The following is a 22,325-nucleotide window of genomic DNA, read 5'->3' on the forward strand; positions in this document are numbered from 1 at the left end:
AAGTAGCTTTTTTGAGCTCAGCAGTTGAGTCAGTGGCCCCACTGTAAGCACCTTTACAAAGAGTGAATCAGAAGAAGTGATTGTGCTTTTCTTCCTCCCACCAGTAAGGATGGGTCACCCTTGTACATATTCTCACATTTCTTCTCTACCCAATTTGAAAATTTATCCTAGTTTTATTTATAATTGTGTCAGGAATTATTTATGTTTCAAAATCATATATACAATAAAGATTTAAACTTAAAATTTTTGCATTTAAATTGTTTCATGGCTTACTGCCAGTCTTTTTATAACATGTCTAAACCCACCTTTGACATTTTAATTTTGAATCTAACTTACTACCATCATCAATTTTTTTTTTTTTTAAGGAAGAGTAATTTGGTAATTATTAAGCGCTTCTAGATCCAAAAAATGCCTTTCTTTGGCCATGATATGTGAGCAACTGTTTTATCTGGATATAGAAATCTTGGGTCACAGTCTTTTCATTCAGGCTTTGTTTTATAGTTTTCTATTTATAGTATATTATTTATAGTTTTATATTATGGAGAAGTCTGAGACCAGCCTAAATTTTCTTTCTTTGGAAATAGCTGTTTCTCTATGCGTGCACAAAATTTATTCTTGCAGTGTGAACATGTGTGTGGAATGTGTGCAATGTGGGTCTCTCATAATTTTCCTTATTCCTTCATTTATAGGCCAAGTTTTTTTTATTCTCCCTAGTAATGTCAAAAAATAATACTGAATCTTGGTCCTTCTGTGCCATTGGTTCTTATCTTTATTATTGTTCTTTGCATTTGGAGAATTTCTCAGAATTGAACTTCCATGTCATGGATTTGACTGTTTGTTGACTCTGTAATTTGTAAGGCTTTCTGTTCCTCACAGACAGCAGTAGTTTGCTTACATTATCACATCCATGTCTCCTTTTATACCTGCCGGGGTCCAGCCCTGGTGGATCCAGGGAATTCGAAGCGTGGATGGCGTTGGCGTGAGAAAAACTTATTTATTTATTGATACTAGATTAAGAAACAACAGTGTAGTAGGAAAATTAAGTGGAGAAAGAGGGCTGAATAACTTGGATTACGCGGAAGACCAATAAAATTCCAGACAAGGAATTTGCACCATCTATGTTGGGCCACCGGCACTCACTTGAATATCTCAGGGTGCCTCACTTTAGGCTCCCTTTCACGCGGGTCTTAACAGCCAGGGCAAGTAAGTAGACTTGGCGAGCCTCTGCGCCCCAGATGGGAATTCAGCCTGAAATTAAAGTAAAGAGCAGAGGGAGGGAAAGTGAGAAAAGGAGAAAGAGAGAGAGAGACATGGGGGAAACCAGTCCAGTGACTGGCTCCGGCCTCTGTTGTTCAGAAGGCCTTTTATACTTTTGATAAAACATGGAGATCAATGGGTAACAAAGTTATGCAGTGTTAGCAGTCCAGATTCTTATCAAAACCAGGCTTTTCTCCCTGCATACCTAATTATATACACAAGTCTTAGGTAATTTACATCATCTTCCAGCCAAAAGGACCAATTAACATTTTACAGCCTTTTTTCTGATAAGGGTTTGTCAACCAGACTTATTTGTGTTGATCTTCCCACAGTCTGGTGCCATTCTCAAAAAGCACTAAATAAAGTTACATTCTTACATAGCAAGAACACAAGAGGAGTGCAGTGATATATAACAAAGAGAAAAGTAACTCAAAAGTCTAGTGTTGCTAGCATCAAAACTATTATATATCTTTTTCCATATCCCGTTTACATTGATTAACATCCTCCCAGGTGCCTAAAAGATAAAGAATATGGAGGTCTGGCAGCAGTCATTGAGTCAACAGTGAAAACCCGTCACCAATACGATTTTTAACTCTTTAGAAAAGGCTCTGTATCTTTAAGACGCTTTTAAGTTTTGTGCCTCTCCCAGTTGAGGGGCTGTAAGCAATTCACAAGCTGTAAGAGGTCTGGGGAACCTGTTAGGCAAGCTAGAGAGCACTCAGAGGGGGTTTAACTGAAACATCCCTTTCAAATGCAGAAGACTAAAGCCCTGATTTGACTTTTTTCCAGAGAATATCAGAAAAGTGGAAAAGCAGAGAACAAAGGCCGGCAGATTCTTATTTTTGAGGGGGTGGATGCTCAGGAAATTGCAGGGGGAAAACCTGAGGTCTGATTAGCCTTGCCATGACCTTGTCATGGGTGGAATTCCTTACGCTGGCTCCTGGCATATACCTGTTGTTTTCTTACCTGAATCCCTTGTTTCAGAGTCCATCTTGATTTTATTGAGCACAAAGATGACTATTGAAAGCTTATTTCTGCTTCCTGTAATTGTCCTTTTTAGAAACTCCTTCCTCTTCCATAGCTTCTTTACCTTTCTCATTTTAAAAATTAAAGTACAGTAAAGTTGAAAAATACTTTTTGCTGCCTCTTGCTAGTCAAGTGCTCCCTTCCCCCTTCTAGTAAGTAATTCTCTGATCTTTTCTCTGTCTCCGTAAGGCATTTTCCATAATTTCACATAAATGAAATTACATGTGAACTTTAACACTGGAGTCTTTTACTCAGCACTGTATCTTCAGAATTTATGTTTTGCCAGTCAGTTCTTTGTTCCTTTTAATTACTACTATTCCATTGTATGGATTTACCACAGTTCATTAACCAATCATTCTTTGAAGGACATCTGGTTGCTTTCAGATTTGGAAAATGTTAAGCTTCTGTAAATGTTTGTGTTGTATATATCCTTAACAAAATTTTAAAAAGTCTTACAGTGAAGGTCGCTCTTTTGGGGTGTACAGTTCTGTGAATTGTAACACATTTGTAGATTTGTGTAACTACCGCAGCCAGGTTATAGTATCCCCCCAGATTATCTTTTTCTGCCCTCTTTGTCTTTTATCTTTCCCCAGTGTCTGTCTGAACTCATTGTAGTTTTGTTAGTGTCTTTGTGAGTGTGTGTGTGTGAAAAAAATATTTTCAGACTCTGGCTTTTTTTTGCTTTCCTGTCATTAAACCAGACAGAGATCATCTGGATCAGGTATTTGCCCTGAAATAGGTTTGTTTTTGTGTGGTGCTTTAGTGCTTATGTTAGTTGCATATTGTCTTTCCATTGCAGATGTGGAGATGAGAGAGCCATGATGTATTGAGTTGGCCAAAACATTTGTTTGGGTTTTTCCAGAAGATGCGATGGAAAAACCTGAAAAAACTTTTTGGCCAACCCAATATGTTGATGTTACAAGTTAAGTGATTCATCAGTGAGGGGTAGGAAGGGAGAGCCAGTGCAGTGGCCATGCTAGTAGGTAAAACTTGACTCTCCTTAGGCTTTGAAAGGACCGCATCAGGAAGTCATTTCCCCCACTGATTAACTGTTTGGCATTTGGGATATCGTGTGTCCTTGCCACTTTTTCCCTGGTACTGTTCCTCATTTGTGTATTTCCTCTTAGATATGCTTGTGTTTGCACTCTAGCTTTCCAGCAAAAATTGCTTTCAAATACTCTGGGCGTCCTAGTGATGAAGGATGTGTTCCTTGTCTGTTCTAGTCCTTTTTGGCTCTATAAGAAAGGACAAATCAGTGGTGTTTGCTAGGATTTCCTTCACTGGTTATGCCTTTTTTCTTTTTTAAATAAAAGGAGCAGCAAGTCATTATCCTAGTATTCACTTTTATATGACACCTTCTGTCTTGTATTCAGCTGAAATTCCTCAAAGCTTCTGATACCCTGGAAGTCACACTTCCTCAGGTGACCTTGGATAGAGTAGGGTTTCTTAAATGACATGAAATGGAACTACTTGTAAGAGAAAAGACTTACTATTTGTAAGAGAAAAATTTGCCTGGATTAAAATCTGTTCATCAAAAGAAAGTTAAGTAAGTAATACTTTAAAGGAAGTAAAAAGACATGCTAGAAACTGGTAGGAATTTAACATAACTGACCAAAGACAGTTATATATAAAGAACTCCTGTGAATTAGTTTAAGAAAAAAATAGTCCCATACAGAAATGGGCAAAAGATAGGATAGTCCTTTTATGAGAGAGGAAACAAGACTAATAAGTATAAAAATATATTCAGTCTTAATTCAGGAAATGAATTAAGAGTTAATTCAAGACTATAGTGAGAAAATATTTTATATGTATTCATTTGGCAAAATTAAGAAGCTTGATAATAGCAAGTATTGGAGGGAATGTATACCAACAAAATGTCTTATGTGTTTGCAGATAGGAGTATTAAATTGATATAGCAGGTAGTTGGGGCAGGTAGTTTTGCATTTTCTTAACAAAGCTGAACATTTCAGTACCTTACAGTTCAGCAGTTCTCCAGGATATGTACCTAAGAAAAACTTCCCACATACCCCAGATACATACAAGAATGTTGTTAGGAGTGTAGTTGACAGTAGTAAATAGCAGGAAACAACCTAAATGTCATCAGCAGGAAAAATGCTTGCCTGATACGGGCTTTTTGAGAGTACATTTCATACATCATGGCTCTTTACCCTAAAAATGTATCGTGTATAGTTACTAAGAATAAAGTTATTCTCTTAGTAACCATGATATTCTTTCAGTTGGTCCACAGTGTCATTTTAAGTGTTTTGGGGTTTTTTAGCGCTCTCTCTCTCTTTTTTTTTTTTTTGTAGTATAGGATCTAGGTTAAGATTGGAACAACCCAAGCAGTTTTGAATAATAAGAACTATTTTAGAACATTTATGCTAACATGACTTCAAGTCTTTGCCTTCTCCAAGTTTGAGGAACTTTTTTCCTGTACTTTCTTTTTTCTCTTTTTTTTTTAGGCAGAGAAAGATTTGTTATAAGAAGAAAGAAAGTGACTGGCTTTAGAGAGAAACCAGTGATCACCCTTTACAGCCAACCCTCCTTAGTTTATCTTAAGCCCACAGCTGGGGTCTTGTGATCTTGGGTCTCAGGGGCAGGTTTTCCTGTACTTTCTAATAGGACTTTTGTAATTTAAAATTTTACATTGAGTTTTGTGGTTACTGTAATTTCCTTTCTTTTCTTACTGTGTTTATGTTTTTCTTTAAGTTGTTGAGCCGACTTGTGGTAACAGACAAGAAGTGTAAAGAACTAATTTCTTCTTGTCATTGCTAGAGGTTTTTTTTTATTGACTAATTTTTTTCTTCCCCTTCTGGTTATTTTGGCAGTGGAGGAATTCCCCACCTTTCTTTGCCAGCACAGCACCCTATGGAGGAGCCAATCACACATAGCCTGTTGGGTTATATAAAACTTGGAAAGTTCTGGTTATATAAAACTTGGAAAGCCGGGTTTTCTCTTTTATAGTGAAAGGGTAGTTGTGAAGCTTAAAGCTAAAGGAAAAATTTATGCCAGTGTCATTGTAGTATTTGTATAGTTCTTCGTTCTTAGATGTGAACACACACTTTTGATATATTTGATTAAAATCAAGCTTGACAAGGAAAAGGCAAGACGGATCCTCTAAAAGAAACAGGTAGTTCAGAGAGCAGAAAGTAATTTATAAAACAAAAGTTGAGTTGTTAATATTCATACGTAAAAAGAAGAAAACCAGAAAATGTTCTTGGAAATGAAAAACACTATCAAAAAATTTTTTAAAAGTCTTCTTAAGCAAGTGGATTAATACAGTGTTAATGTTTTAGTTCTGAAATTTTAAATGAAAGAAATATCCAAATGTGGAGCAACAGTGATGAAAAATACAAGGAGTGGAAGACATGGTGGAAAGGAGATCTACTGCCTCTAAAGGAAAAAAGCAATCAGAGGGCAGAATGATTAAAGAGAACTTTCCAGAATGAATGGGCTCACTGAGGAACTAGCAGGATTATTTAAAATTTTAAAAGAAAAAGAGGTAAAGAGACAAGCTTTCTGAACAAAAGACAGATTATATGCCTTCTACCTATAAGCTACAAAGGAAGGAGAGTCAGACTGCAATCAAAATTCTCTCATCTACAACTCTGGACACATACACGAATTCTCATTTTGTTGTGTAGAGGAATGGGGCATAAAATCATGCTCTTGAAGATGAGTGTTAAATTATATCAGTGAGGGACGAGTGCAAAATAAAATTTTTAGGTGTACAAGATCTTAGCTACATATCCTTGAAAAACTTGAAGAGGTATTTCAGCAGAATGAAAAAGGAATTCAAGAAGGATGACAGCCGCTAGCTGGTTACATTAGAACAAATATCTCTCTGTAGAGACTATGCGTTTTGAGTCAGATAGTCCTCATTGTACAGAGTGAATCTCAGGGCTGTAAGCATCTGCCTGCTCTGTCTGTTAAATGACATCGTGGTCTTTGAAGCCTGACAGAGACATGAGCCCTTGGTTGGGATGCCCTGAGCACTCTTGGTTGGCGTTGCTCTATGATTCTAGGATTCTTTGCGGAATCCTTAGCACCTAATGCTTGGCCTATAGTAGGCAAAGTCAAGGATGGTCACTGGAACTAAAATAGAGTGAGCTCTGTTGTAGAGAAGAAGAGAATATAGCATTCACTGTAATAAATTGCTCATCATATACAATGGGAGGGCTTCCTTCATAGCCCAGTCAGTAAAGAATCTGCCTGCCATGCAGGAGACCTGGCTTCAATTCCTGGGTCAGGAAGATCCCCTGGAGAAGGAAATGGCAACCCACTCCACTATTCTTGCCTAGGGAATCCCATGGACAGAGGAGCCTGGCAAGCTACAGTCTATGGGGTCACAAGAGTCAGATATGACTTAGCAAGTAAACCGCCAATAGTGTCTGAACTGGCAAATCAAGAATGTATGTATTAGTATGCCAGGTACAGTTATGTCAGAGGAAGTTAAAATAGAAAGGACTTGAGGAGGGTAGGGGAGCATTACTTTCTTTAACTTGCAATCGTGTGTGTTATTTCTAACGATAAAGCCAGTGTGATTACAAAATAAAGAAAAAAAAACTGCTGATGTCTGGAGTATATTTGCCCAGTATAAATTTGAGTCTACATAGCCATCTTAACTATTTAGGTAATGTTTTACTGAAATTTTACTTTGTTATAATGACTACATCATTCAACTTCTTCTATATTCCTTCATTCTTATAAGTCCTTATTGATCAGTAAACAGACTGAGGTGAGATTTTTAGTTTAATAGCTTTTTAAATTCCATATAAGAATAATTAGTGTATTTGAGTACCTGTAACTTTGGGGTGCACTTCTAAAATATGATACTCTTTCCTTGGAAAGAGATGAAGCCCTGCAGCTTAAACTGAAACAAGCAAGACATAATGGTAATAAAATCCCTATTAAATAGTTTCGATTTCCAGAACAGTCTTGTATATTTTAGTCATTTATGCTATTTTATATTGTTGAGTATTTCCAAAGAGTAAGTTTTAGTCCCTGATAGAAGTTTTTTCTCAGTTGGAGCAATTTTGATTCTGAGATGAGATGATGTTAGGTCTGTCTCAGAGTAATCAAGTTTGTGTTGATACAGAAGAAATTACTTGAGCAGTAGGTATATCTTTGTCAACAGTAAACATTTTCCTGACAGTTCTTATACTTCTTTTTCTCAAGTGGAACATTTAATTTAATGCTTTCTCATTGTCAGATTATAGTTGTTAACTGTTGTATGGTTGAAGTCTTGTTTAGTGAGTTCATTATGGTGAACAGAAGCAAACTCAGTGTATAAAATCCTGCTTTTCATTTGATCCTCACTGTAAAAGATTTCTCTGGAAGATAGGTTTTGGCCCAGGATATATCACACTTGATAGAATAAACTTAATTGCATATTTAAGTGAGTAATTCTATGTTAAGACATTGAGTGGTTTTCTGAATAGTCAAGATGATTCCATTTTTATTGTAGTAATACTCTATTCTGAGCTTGGTAAATAACTCATATCTGTTATGGTGTGAACAATCATCCTTAAAGTGAATGGTATTTCAACTGTTTCTTTTTCTTCAGCAGCAAATGCATGATTACAGTCAACCCTCCATGTCCACAGATAAGAACCTGTCAATATGGAACCCATGGATACAGAGGGCCAGCTACTGTGAGGGCCTTGAGCGACCTTGGATTTTGATATCCACGGGGTATTGGAACCACCTCCCTGCAGCACATAAAGTAAAAGACCTAGGATGTAAAAGAGCTACACGTGAACAGTTTCCCTTATGAATGACAGTCTAGAGGATAATAAGTTTATTATTTTCATTTTATCATAGTCTAAAACCTCACTCCAAAATAGGGTGCATATTGATTCCTCTGTGTGTTTTTAAGAACTTGTTACTGGGTCCCAGATAAGTTCCCCCTGCACCCCTCCCCGCACCAGAACACTAGCGTGTATCTTGCGCTAGTCATCCTTTATCACCATATATTTAGACCCTATGTGTTCTTTTCTTAACTGTTACCTTATTCATTCAACAGATAAATATTAAAGGTTTACCAGTAAGCCACTTAAGGTAAATAGCCCTTGCTTTGTAGAACTTAAGAGTTTTGGGGAGAGACAAATATAATAGTAAAATTTTGTAGTTTTCACTGTTGAAAACTTCATGACTCTTACAGAATTGTTTTGCTAAGTGTTTTATATTTTTTTCTGCCGTTATAATTTGTATTTTCAGTCTTCCCAGTTTTTTGCTACAAGCTTATAGAGGTGTCTTATATTGTGTGACCTTGCTAAATTCACATATTAATTCTAGTAGTTATTCCTGCCTAATAGTCATACCATCTGCCAGTAGAGACCATTTTATTTCTTTTTGATTTTTATGCTTTTTTCTTAAAGTTTATTACTTTTATAGTATTATTTAAACCTAAAGATAATGAAAAGGAATTAAGTCATTTACCTGTAATGTTTAGGTGATGACCCCTCTGAGGACACTGAAGAAAATTTTTGTTTTCAGCTCTCTCCTGCCCTTAAGGGTAGGGGAGTTCTTAGCTCATCTGTTAAGCTGTGTCAAAAAGACATGGGCTGGGGAGTAAACTTCCTCCCAGAGTTCATCTTCACAGGCTGAATTCTAGGTGTTGGTCTTGCAATCTCCGGTACCTTTGCTAAAATCTGGGTGGGGAAGAAGTCGTCAGATATCGGCATCTGCTTGGTTGAGACCTAGCCCTCTATTTGTGGTGAAGAGAGGGAGGAGGGATTTTTCTGCAGGCTGCTGTTTTATTTTTGAATTGTCAGTCGTAACTAAAAGTAAAAATTGAGTTCTGTGAACCACTTTGGAAAGTTTGTATCCTAAAGATGTCTGAAGTGCTGTCTGCTGAAATAGCACTAGAGGTTTCATCCTTTCCCATGGCTTCTTGGCCTTGGCTCCTTTGTGTAATTCAGGTTTCCTATCCCCCTGTGTTACTTCGTACAACTCACTGGGGCATGTAATTATGACCTCAGCTGTGTCATATGTACCTGGTTTTAAAACAACACTAAAAGTTGTATCACTGATAGGTAGCTCATTAATTCTTAGTCTCATGTTTTTAGTGGTCTGTTACTAATAGCATATCCAGAAATTTCTCATATTCAAATGTTTAATACTGACAGTATCAAGCACTGTTCTAAATCTTATGATATAAATGTGGGGTACTTGAGGGGTTTTGCCTAAAGCAGAGGTGTTGATGACCTTTTGACTTCAGGAGGAATTGAATTTTGTTGAAGGATGTTTTACCATGCTGAGGACTTGGAAATTTGTATGCTCACACTGCACCTTTCCTTCTTTCTCTAGAAATCATGTCTCTAATTGCCTATGTAACATCTTCACTTAGTTGTTTCATAAGCATCTTAAATCCAATATGGCTTCTGTTTCTTTGCCTGCCCGAGACCTGCTCCCCCTTTGTAGAGGGCCATTGTCCTTCCAGAATAATTTGATATTTCTCTTTCACACTCCATATCTAACCAGTCTGTTGGTCAGTCTTGTTGGCTCTGTTTTCAGAATATATCCTGAATCCAAGCACTTCTCACTAGTCCTGCACCCTGCGTTACTATCGTTGCCATGCTGGAGGATTATTGTGCTGTCCTTACTGCCTTCCTGCACCTACCTGTGCTCCTCTCCACACTCTGTTAGCATCAGAACAGCCCATAAGAGATCCTTTTGGGACAAGTGAGACTGGATTCAGTTTTCTCATACTTTTCTGAAGTTAGTATCAAAGTATTACTAACCTCCAAATACATCAAGAAATATTCTCTCTTTTCCTTATCTCTAATTCTGGGATAATTAATCAAATGCATTTATGGAACCGTGAATCTGGTAGTTTTTAGTTTGGGATAGATTTTTAATTGTCGGTTAAAGTTCTTTTTTAGTTTTTATAAGTCTCTTCAAGTTTTCTTTTTACTGTTGAGTTTGTTTTGTCATGTTGTATTTAATAAATTATGTTTTTAGCAAGTTGTTGGTATTGTCTCAGACATTTTTGGCACATTGGCATTTGTGACCCTATGGACTGTAGCCTTCCAGGGTCCTCTGTCCGTGAGCTTCTCCAGGCAAGAATACTAGAGTGGGTAGCCATGCCCTTCTCCAGGGGATCTTTCCCACCCAGGAACTGAGCCGGAGTCTCCCATATCACATGCAGATACTTTACTGTCTGAGCCACCAGGGAAGCCTCATATTGGTGTTAATAGTGTTTTAAATTTTTTTTAGCTATATCAGTCTTCATATTATTTATGCTTTCTCTTTTTTAAATGAGTCTTTTTAGAGATTTTTCAATTGTTAGCTTCTTTTACCCCTTCCCCCCAACATCAGTGTTTATTTTTGTTTTCTTGTGCTGTCTTTGCTTTTTGTTTTCTGTTAAATTGTTCTCCTGGGTCTTATATTCTATTTTGGGGGACTTAGCTGCTGCTCGTTTCCTAACATACTGAGTGGATGATGAGCTCATTTTTCAACTGAAAAATATATATATATTTTCAAATCAACAGTTGTAAATTTCTAAGCGCTATTCAAGGGCTTAGATTTAGTATATTGCACTGGTGTTAAAACTTTGGAATTTTTGTTATGGTCTTCGGGAGACTTTTAGAAGAGAATTTCCAGTGTGGAAAGATTTCGTCATTGTTGTTACCTGTTTGCCATGTTAAAATTGATGTTTTTACCTGTTAAAATGTTACCTGTTAAAATTGATGTCAGAAAATGTGATCTGTATGATACTGATTCCTTGGTATTTATTTTCATTTTCTGGTCTAACATATAGTTCCTTTTTGTAATTGTTCATTGTGTACCCTGCCATAATTATTTAGCCCAGTTTTCTGTTTTCTGTATATTCAGTCTTTATTTTCACCAATTTGTCTTCTTTATCAATTACTGAGAGAAATGTGTTTAATTCTACTATAATTAAGAACCTGTCACATTTTCTTTGTAATTCTGACAACTTTTAATATATATAAAGTTGTATTTTTTTTAATACTGCTGTAATTATAAAATGTTTTTCACTCAATATGTGATTGTTTAACAATGGTTTTTGCCTTTAGAATCCACTATATATATACACATATATATCCACTATATAACTGTATATATCAATCAAGTATATACAGTTGATTGACTCAGTCTTTATCTGGCTTGTTTTTCACTATTTTTAACTTTTCTGTCTCCTTATGTTTAAGGTTCATTTCCTATAAATCATTTTTTAATACAGATTTGAGCTCTTTTGTGTTTCTGTTGAACCTACATGTTTTGATGGCTTGATTTAAATGTGTATTTCTGCCACTTTATATTTGTGCTTTCTCATTAATCATTTCATGGGGAAGAAGGAACAGTGAGCCATTCGTTACCTCCTGTGTTTTATAATCCAGCTGATTATAGCAGGCTTCACCATTTTGCGTGCAAATCTGTTTTCCTTCAGCTGAGAAATAAATTTCCTTTATGTTTAGGCTGATTTTTTATTTTTTAAAGCTTTAGGTACCTTGTAAAATTAGACTATAACTTCCTGGTTCCAAATTATTATTACTTTTTTCTAATTTTGGGGGGTCTCTTTTTCCTTTATGCTTTTGGATTTTTGTTTTTGTTTATCCTTTTGGAAATTAGCTTGTTTTGTGTCTGTTTTCATTTTTGTTTTAGTCTTTAATTTCATAATATCCCACTGATACTTATGGGTGCATAAAATAGTTTATTTGTGTTATTTGTATAGTAGGACATTTATTTGTTAAACTTCCTGTGTTAAATACTGTCATTCAAGTTGTAGAAATATATACAAATGAAGAAGGAAGGGCTTTAGTAACAAAGAACTTTAGGTTGTCTTTAAAATTTTAAATAATTTCCTGATGTCACAGAGGATGCGACATTAATTTTACCATTTTCAAAGTATGCACATATTTATTATGGAATCTGTATTACTCATGAAAAAGGAGTAGTGAAACCAAAAATAGAGTCTTAGAATGTATTAGACACAAGTGGCTTTCAAGCTGTGGTCCTTGGACTGGAAGCATTAGGATCACTGTGAACTTGTTAGAATTGCAGGCTCAAAGATAAGTATTGCAGGTGGATATTTGATTAATAACCATCATGAAAACATCACTCAGTTTAACTTTTGTTCAAGGGATTTCTGCTTTCTTAAAAGGAATTATTAGTAATAAGTATTAGTGTTTATTCAAATGAAGAATTATGCTGAATGTGAGAGTATGATACGGAGAAATTAACACAGAAAGCTTAATTGAATGCAACTTTAACACACCTCTTCCTTTCCTCCTGACCCTGCCTAAGCCAGTAGTTCTGATTGCTTCACAGGACTTACAGTCTGTTTGATACTTAACCATCAAGAACTCATGGAAGGGGCTAGAAATACATTTATTGTAGTAGTCCCACGTAAACAAAATTCTGTGGGAAGATAGGGCTGTGGAAGGGACCTGTAATCTCTTGAACTGGGTCTTTGTGTTTGGAATTGTTTATTTTAAAATGGCTTGTGGTACTCCCACTGTGGTGTGTGTAGGTAATAGTGAATCGTTTTTACCTATTTGAATTAGTATTTGAAGAACTTCTTTATGGACGTGGTTTACTTTCTATGTGCATCTAATTTAAATCCCTAAACGATGATGTTTCCTTAAAGGTCTTTGTGTTTTTCTTTCAGGAGAGAAATAGAAACAAACAATAACCCTATGAAGATATCCTGTTAGAATTACAACACTAATGATGTAGACTCTGGAAATGCCTAATAAGTCAAAGAAGACGTTATTAAAGCTTTTTTCTGCTTAAGGTGACATCTTTGAACTCTAACAACACAGAATTGACTCTTCTTGTAATGGTTTTCATCAGCGCGTCTGCCCTTATACTCTCACCAAACACACTTGAGAACTGTAACTCCGTCAAGCACTTTCTGTCCTGAAGCTTTTACCAGTATCTGCTGTCTTTTGTAATTATGCATCCTAGCTAAGGCACAGAAGACTGAATGAATGCAAGGATTCATTAACTCTTTGAATTTGTTAAATACTAACAGTTAACCATTAGAAGTGGTTCAATGATGTAAGAGTCACACTGCTTCAACTTTTTCTTTGTTGTAGTTTTTAAATTGTCAATTTTTAGCTATTTGACAGATTAAAAGCAAAAGAATCATGCCATACTTAGTCCTGGAGTTAAAGTCTAAATGTTTATGTGAAAATTATTGTAGTAAACTTTTAATATGGCAAAGCAACCTTAAGCTCTATTTTAGCCAAATGAAACATAATCTGAGATTATATTAGAACATTTCCCTTGTCTTCAAACTGTTTGGTGTAACAGAATATTGATATGCAGCTTGGTGGGTCTCACCAGTTAATGCACATTCTTCTCCCCTCCTTCCCCCAATAATATGTATACTGAAAAATGTGCATTTGTCTGAGGAATTATTTTGTTTGCTACCACTTAATGAATCTCAAAATTTTGAGTAATGTACCTCAGTCTAATCAGACTTTTTATGACCTTTATAACTACATTTAAAACCCTTAATTCCTATTTCTGGGTGTTTGCGAGCCTGACTGCTATCATGAAGTAAAAATTTATTACTCTAGGTATTCACTAGCTAAATAAACATAGTTCTTGTTTAGCAAGCATATATTGTTCCTCAACTCCTTTCTCCGGCTTTTGCGGTGTCCTGGCATCCTTAAAATATTTGAAAATATGGCCTTGATCCATGGATTAAATCAGTATCTAAGTGAATGTGTTGATGTTTTATTGATCAGATCTATATAAATGGGAATACAGCATATATCTGGGTATTCTTATAGTTATCTTTTTAACATCTTATTTTTTTCATTAATGACATATCAACGTTAATTTTGTATCTTGAAACAAATTGATTTTGTATAATTAAACGTGTCAAGCATCTGTATTACCTGATTTGATGGCATATGGTTATGAAATAATGTACTGCCCCTTATATTACGGTTCCAAAAGGAGAAAGCTATGTAGAAAGATACATTAAGGATGGTAATAGCAATATAGTAGGTTTGAATACCTTGATGTTTTGCATTACTCCACTTATGTTTACATCATGTTTAGAAATGTTTTCATTACTATGGTCTTTGGTCACTTCAACTCAAAAATTTAATGACATATTTCTTTGAGGCTTTCATTTATATGATTTTTTTTTTTGTACAATATTTTCTTAAAATATACAAATACTGTATTCAGGTGAAAAAAAATACAGTATTTGTAGATAAATTGTAGTGACTTCACAGTGCTTTGGTAGTCCCAGCATAGTTATCAGTGTTTACTGAAGGGAACATCAAAATATTAATAGTGTATTACAAAAATCAAGACTTTCTTAAAGGAAAATTGCACCTGTTTTACCTTTTTCAGAGTAAGCCATGAAATCTTGTAAGATATCTCTTAACTATTTATAATGAAAGTTGGCGTTTGGGTGTAGTCCCCGCAGCAGCCTTCCACGTCCCTTGGGTTATATAGGTGGGACGGGTCAGAGAAGACCATTGTCACTCTGAAGGTCCTGTGGGAGAAAACTGTGCATGAGTGACCTGTAGAAAGGCTCTGAGTCCTCTGAGCTGCTCTTTTTCTTGGTGCTTTATTAGCAACTCTGAATATTTTTTATAAAACTAGTTGTTACATTATTCACAGATCGAAACTTGTTTCATTTACAGTAGGTTTCTGTGTAAGAAACGTCACAGAACACTCAACAGGCAGGCTGATTGCAATAGCAGACTCAGAAGTGTCACCTGTAATTCTACTCGTGGTGAGGAGTTCCTCCCAGTGCCTTTAACCTGGATTTCTAATATTAAGTGAAATGGGTGCAGCATTCCTTTGGGAAAAACAAAACTTTTCAATCGGTGAATTTTTTTTCCCCCTCATTTAAGTTTTCTTCAGAGTACCTACTTTCTCTCCCTTCTTGGTCTGTCAACGTGCAGCAGAATATTTTTCCTCTTAAGTGAAAGGATCGCAGGTTGTCTCATTAGCACAAGGAATGGGAGGTTTCTTAACTCCTGGGACCCAGAAGGGTGAGAAATTGGGCTCTTCAACAGGAGACTGACCCCGTATTTTGAGCAATCACAGATTGAGACATTATTGGCCCAGTAAACTCCTTGCCTAATGTTTTTCCAAGATCTGGTTTGAATGTTTCTTAATTAAAGTTTATCTTATATGGGTGTTTTATTTTGAAAGGTATTATATAGTTTGTATATTTAACAGTAAGGGGGAAAATGTAACCAAAATTAGTATTCTTTCTCTATACATATTGGTACTTGAAGATTCCTTTCAGAAGAAACCCCAGCCTTTTCCTGAGTTCAGTCCTCGTTTTAACTTAAGTGATCTTTTTAATTCTGAAGCTGTGTTCTTTTTGAATACCATGCATGGGGGTTAAAGCTGATGTTAAAACAGTTTGCAATAAAAAAAAAAAAAAGAATCAGCTTAAGTCATTTAATCATTTCAAGTGCATTCTGCATCCTATAAACATAAGTTTGAGAAATTTAAGAGAATTGTGTTTCATGAAGTTTTGCATATCTTTTGTTATGCCATGTAAATTCCCTTCTTTTTCATATGATTAAAGAAAGGTTATGATAAAATGATTAGTTCATTTACATTCACTTGTAGCAATTACATGAGAATTTGAATTTTGTCGTGTTTGGGTTTGTTCATTCCTGTGAATGATGGTACAGTTAGGTGAGATTTTCTGTTATGGTACCCAAACTCACCATTTGGTCCTCTTAATCTTTGAGGGTTTCAATAAAAATTGTTCACTCACATCTGTGTTCTTTCCATTTTATCTTTATAAATATGCATTGCCTTCCAGAAAAATTTTAACGTTTTTGCCAACTCTGTTATGAATTTCCTGATTGACATATTTCTCAAGTACAAGTAGATTATATCACTCGATTTAGTTGGCCATTTGAAATTAAGTAGGGGAATTAAAGAGAGGAGGAAGGCTAACAGTTTATCCTAATCTTTATCCACTCCAGTGCACTTATTGAATTACATACCATTATTACTAAACTTAGAGCAAAAGAGAAAGAGGCTTATTTAATGGGAGGAAGTCTTGGCACCAGCTGTCTAATGACCATAATCTCCCATTCTTGGGAGCAGGGAATGCTTTTTAATAGTGTGTACATTATCCTTTGGGCTGATTACAGTTTATGGAGGTAGGGGGGTGGGGACTCTGAATGGTGTGTTGGTAATCATTGCTGGGCTCTGTAAAGCACTTGATCAGATGAGGGAAACCAAAGTTTAGTTTTGTGCTGCATACAACACAGCCTGCGATCAGGACATTGTTTCACAGACACCCCGGGTGTCCACACTGTGGCATCACTGGAAGCCACCTTCTTACTGTTCATCTCCTAAAGAGAAGGTTTGCCTCACTTCAGCAGCTTATATTTGAGGCTTCTTGCTTCTGACTGGGACTCTTACTGGCTTGGCTTTATCTTTGTGACATTAGATTCAGTAATTCTAGCCTAGGAACTAAAATAATCTTGCAGTTAGAAGTTAAGGGACCTAAGTTGTTTGCTTTCTTAGAACAGTTGACTCGTGAACAACACAGGTTTGAACTACATGGGTCCACTTGTACATGGACTTTTTTTAGTAGTAAATAGTGTACTACACAATTAAGCTGACTCGAGAGTGGACTCAGGAGTCACTAGTACTTGTCATTGTCTGGACTAGTACTAGTCATGGACTAGTACTGGCACTAGTACTTGTCTGGCACTAGTACTTGTCATTTCCTAATCTTGACATGTAATCTTTCCCCATCACTCTTGGTGCAATAATAGGAGCAGAACTCCCCTGTAAATCACCCACAGATAGGACAGTTTAAATACAGTTTATTTATAAACATTGCACTAAATTCAGAATGTGTCTAGTCCATAACTTGAGTTACTCTTACAACATTGGAACTACTTGTAAATAAAAGTTGTTACAAAATGTAGTGTTCAAGTAACATGTGAGTTCAGACTTCATAGCACTGTGGGGTGGGGCTTCCACATCCCTTCCTGCTACCCTGGGCCCTTCCAAAGAATACCCTTTATGTAACACACTCAGAGGTTAGCTGCTGGAATGTCATTTTGAAACATCGTTGGCTACTTCTGACATGTTTGTAACCAGAGTAGAATATTGTATGGAGGAGGATCTTAGAATTGGAAATTGGAAAGTCAGACTTAAACAGTGACTTTTTTTTTTCCCCCCTCAGGAAATTTACCCATTTCATGGATAGGTTGCAGTTGCTCTACATTTTACCCTATTAATGTAGAAAACACTGAAATAGAAGCTGCTTTGTAAAATGAAAGACAAGACATTGTATCCAAAGATAAACTATGTTTTACACAATGGTCCCTTTTCCCTTAGTCTTAAATTTTAAATATCTGTTTCTCTTTGTTATAATGATTATTTTACATACTCCTTAAGTTTATCTGCATTACAAACATAGTAATTCTCATATTGTTTGTAGAGGCTTGTAATAGGAAGTGCACACGATTCCTTCTAACTGGTAGACTGACCCTGACCCTGAACAGATGACTGTTGTCAGTGTAGTTGGTAGTTCAGGAGGTTGGCATAAAATGCATCTTAGCTTCTTTGCAGTTATGAATTTTTACAACTTTATGATTTAAATCACTTTCTAAGCTTACTCCGGCAATGAGTGTTCATTTAAAAGTAAGTCTGGAAACCAGGAATATTTGTGATAGTTATCTTCTGTTTATTTCAAAATATAGGTGCTGAAAACCTCAAATTATATTTGATTAATTGCCTCTGATAAAATACAACCACTACTTCCGTTCAGTGAGTCCTAAAGTCTAGTGATTGAAACTCATCTTTTCCACAGTGTTTGTATAAAGCAAGAGAATACGTGTCCTAAAGAAATCCTGTCCATTTTTTTTATTCTACTGCCATTTTGCATTAATCCTTTTCTGTTTTCAAACAGACTGTTTTTTAGAACAGTGAGACCCGGGTTCAATCCCTGGGTCAGGAAGATCTGGAGAAGGAAATGGCAACCCACTCCAGTATTCTTGCCTGGAAAAATCCCATGGACGGAGGAGCCTGGTAGGCTACAGTCCATGGGGTCACAAAGAGTCGCCATGACTGAGCAACTTCACTTTCACTTTCACTTTTCACAGAACAACTGAGAAAAACGATGCAGAGCATTTCCATCTACTTTGCACCCAACTTCCTTTCTTGTTAACATCTGCCATGAGTCTGGTACATATGTTGTAATCAATGGATTGGTATTGATCTGTTGTTATTTTTTTCTGATTTTTGTGTTTTTACCAAATGTCCTTATTCTGGTTCAGGGTGCCATCAAGGATAGATATCACATTACTTTCAGTTGTCATGTCTCCTTAGATTCCTCTTGACCAAGATGGTTTCTCACACGGTTTTGATGACCTTGATAGTACTGAGAGGAACTGGTCAAATATTTTGTAAAATTCTTTGGAACTTACGTCTTTCTTATGATTAGACTGGGGTTACAAGTTTTGGGGAGGAAGACCACACGTGGGTAAAGCTGCCATTTCTCCCACATCATGTCAAGGACACACACCACCGACATACGCCTGTTGATTTGACTTTGACCACTTGGCTGTGGTAGTGTCAGATTGCTCAGGTCACTCTTTGTCCCTCCTTTCCACACTGGGCTTTGGAAGGAAGTCACAGTCCATACTTGAGTAGACAGTTGCACTCTTCTTTCATCCTTGTGTTTATAAAGAGGAATACAGGAATCTTACTACCACCTAGGCTCATCCTGGCAGGCTCGTGTGTCCTTTTTACTTTTTTTAATTGGAGGATAATTGCTTTACAATGTTATGTTGGTTTCTACCATACAAAAACGTGAATCAGCCGTAAGTATACATATATCCCCTCCATCTTGACCCTCCCACCCCACTCTAGGTCATCGCAGAGCACCCAGCTGAGCTCCTTGTGCTATACGGCAGCTTCCCCGTGTATTTCACACATGACCGTGTATATATGTCAGCGCTACTCTCCTTTTATCTCTTTAGAGCTATCCTCCCCTCCCTCTTTTTCTTTCCTCATTTCTCAACGGTTAGTTGTATTTTGGAGGAATTCTAATAGAGATTCATACCTCCTCCCTGAATGGATTCTAATTGTGTGTATAAGGGTGCAGAGGTCTTAATAAAGGGATTGAAGGTGTATTAATAGGGAAAATTTAGATGGTGGCTGATTATCTTGGTCTTACGTATAAGAACAGACAGTCATTCAAATTTGCCTGGATTGAAAAGCCAGAGGTAGGAGTTAAAACAGAATATTATGGTTAGAATGATGCACTCCTTTTAAAGAAGGTGATTTAAATAGTTCAGCATCCTTTTTGATGGAATGGTTTTGAAATATTTCTGAGTCTGCTGCATAATATTCTCGCCAAGAGCATACACTTTGGAGGCCGATAAACCTGTACTGGAATCTGGGTGCACTAGGCTCCGAGCCTAAATTTCCTCATCAGTTAAAAAAATAAAGAGCTGAGTATTAGTCACTCAATCGTGTCTGACTCTTTGCAACCCCATGAACTGTAGCCTGCCAGGCTGCTCTGTCCATGGAATTCTCTAGGTAAGAATACTGAAGTGGATAGGTAGCCATTTCCTTCTCCAGGGGATCTTCCTGACCCAGGGATAGAACCCAAGTCTCCTGCATTGCAGGCAGATTCTATACTGTCTGAGCTATCAGGGAAGCCCCAAAAGGAGTGAGAATGGAGCCTATTTCAGAAGAATTAAATAAAGCGGTGAGCACAACCCCTGGGTCTGTGGCAAGACTTTAAGTGTTAACTTGCTCTTTTGTTTTGTATGGAAAATTTAGGATTTATTGATTACCACTGGACATTTCTTAGGATAATGTTCACTGCTCAGATGCAGTAGAAAGTTTGATTATTTTCAGTTCATAGTGTTATATGATTGAGATCCTGAGAACAGGCACTGCCTGTCTAAAGCTTAGTTAAATTATTATTTATCTTTGTTTTTTGCAATTTTGGGTTTTCAGTGACTGTCAGCCATTGTTTCTCAAAGTAAGTAAACTGCAACAATACGGCTAGTTAATCCTGCCAGAGCAGAGCAGACAGCAAAACCAAAGGGAAATTAGACTAAAAGGAGAGCAAATGGAGGAATGACAAGAATATCTATAAGCAATATAAGAAAATAAAGCCAAAGATGAAAATTAGATCAAGAAATTTTGCTGTAACTAAGACCTGGCACTACTAAGTAAATGTGTGGGCTTAGTCACTCAGTCGAATCCACCTCTGCAATTCACTGGACTGCAGCCGCCAGGCTCCTGTGTCCATGAAGTTTTTCAGACAAGAATACTGGAGTGGATGCGTTTCCTTCTCCAGGATCTTAGTGACCCAGGTATTGAACTCCCATCTCTTGTGTCTCTTGTGATGCAGGCAATAAATAAATACTAAAAGAAAAAAAAATGTATGCTTTGCCTGTTACAACGCTGCTTGATATCCATGCCACTTAAGTATGTTAGTGAATTATAAGAGCTTCACAATGAATATTTAGTAACAATTCAAAATGGAAACACTAATGTGGATGTGTTACCTCAGTATGGCATTGGTAACATTGTACAGCTTTAGAAGGAAGAGGTATTTGACACATGGTAGTTCTAGCTACTCTAGTACATATTCAAGATTATATCTTGAGGTAAAAAGTTTACAAATTAAAGCTTTATCATAATATTGTTGCATGCTAATATTAAAGCTATCATCTCCAGTATATTAAACTTATTCTGCTTGGGCTATCAGCAGTAACTGATTTTGTTAGATCACAGTTAATACTTGCATCTCAGAGCTGTTTTCTAGTTTGCCCTTGTACATATGCTTATCAATATCATTTGTGGCTTTTTCTAAGCTTGCTTATTCCAGTTGTACTTATTTCTTTTATTATGACATTTAAATATGTAAACTGATAAAATGTGACTGAAAGAGAGTTGTTGGTTTGAAAACTAAATTGACTGCTTTGGAAATAACTTGATAAAAGTTATTTCTCTAATGAGGTGTAGATCAATCAGTTCAGTTCGGTCACTCAGTCGTGTCTGACTCTTTCTGACCCCATGAATTGCAGCACGCCAGGCCTCCCTGTCCATCACCAACTCCCGGAGTTCACTCAGATTTACGTCCATTGAGTCAGTGATGCCATCCAGCCATCTCATCCTCTGTCGTCCCCTTCTCCTGCCCCCAATGCCTCCCAGCATCAAAGTCTTTTCTAATGAGTCAAGTCTTCGCATGAGGTGGCCAAAGTACTGGAGTTTCAGCTTTAGCATCATTCCTTCCAAAGAAATCCCAGGGCTGATCTTCAGAATGGACTGGCTGGATCTCCTTGCCGTCCAAGGGACTCTCAGGAGTCTTCTCCAACACCACAGTTCAAAAGCATCAATTCTTCGGCGCTCAGCCTTCTTCACAGTCCAACTCTCACATCCGTACATGACCACAGGAAAAACCATAGCCTTGACTAGACGGACCTTAGTCGGCAAAGTAATGTCTCTGCTTTTGAATATGCTATCTAGGTTGGTCATAACTTTTCTTCCAAGGAGTAGGCGTCTTTTAATTTCATGGCTGCAGTCACCATCTGCAGTGATTTTGGAGCCCCCAAAAAAGTAAAGTCAGCCACTTTTTCCCCATCTATTTCCCATGAAGTGATGGGACCGGATGCCATGATCTTCGTTTTCTGAATGTTGAGCCTTAAGCCAACTTTTTCACTGTCCACTTTCACTTTCATCAAGAGGCTCTTTGGTTCTTCACTTTCTGCCAAAAGGGTGGTGTCATCTGCATATCTGAGGTTATTGATATTTCTCCTGGCAATCTTGATTCCAGCTTGTGCTTCTTCCAGTCCAGCGTTTCTCATGATGTACTCTGCATCGAAGTTAAATAAGCAGGGTGACAATATAGAGCCTTGATGACTCCTTTTCCTATTTGGAACCAGTCTGTTTTTCCATGTCCAGTTCTAACTGTTGTTTCCTGACCTGCATATAGGTTTCTCAAGAGGCAGGTCAGGTGGTCTGGTATTCCCATCTCTTTCAGAATTTTCCACAGTTTATTGTGATCCACACAGTCAAAGGCTTTGGCATAG

General features: G+C 36.9%; 1 protein-coding gene across 2 annotated transcripts in view; it reads left to right on the forward strand.

The window, feature by feature from the left end:
* The window catches only part of YTHDF3 (YTH N6-methyladenosine RNA binding protein F3), a 34,528-nt gene extending 18,517 nt beyond the window's left edge, over window positions 1-16,011 (forward strand). For both annotated transcript variants that reach the window (XM_052651707.1, XM_052651706.1), the window contains one exon: window positions 12,920-16,011. In XM_052651707.1, coding sequence (XP_052507667.1) covers window positions 12,920-12,943 — 24 coding nt within the window. In that variant the 3' untranslated portion in view covers window positions 12,944-16,011. The remainder of the gene's footprint in view (window positions 1-12,919) is intronic.
* The last annotated feature ends 6,314 nt before the right edge of the window (window positions 16,012-22,325 follow it).

This window comes from Budorcas taxicolor, chromosome 14 (genome assembly GCF_023091745.1).
Source record: "Budorcas taxicolor isolate Tak-1 chromosome 14, Takin1.1, whole genome shotgun sequence".
NCBI lineage: Eukaryota > Metazoa > Chordata > Mammalia > Artiodactyla > Bovidae > Budorcas > Budorcas taxicolor.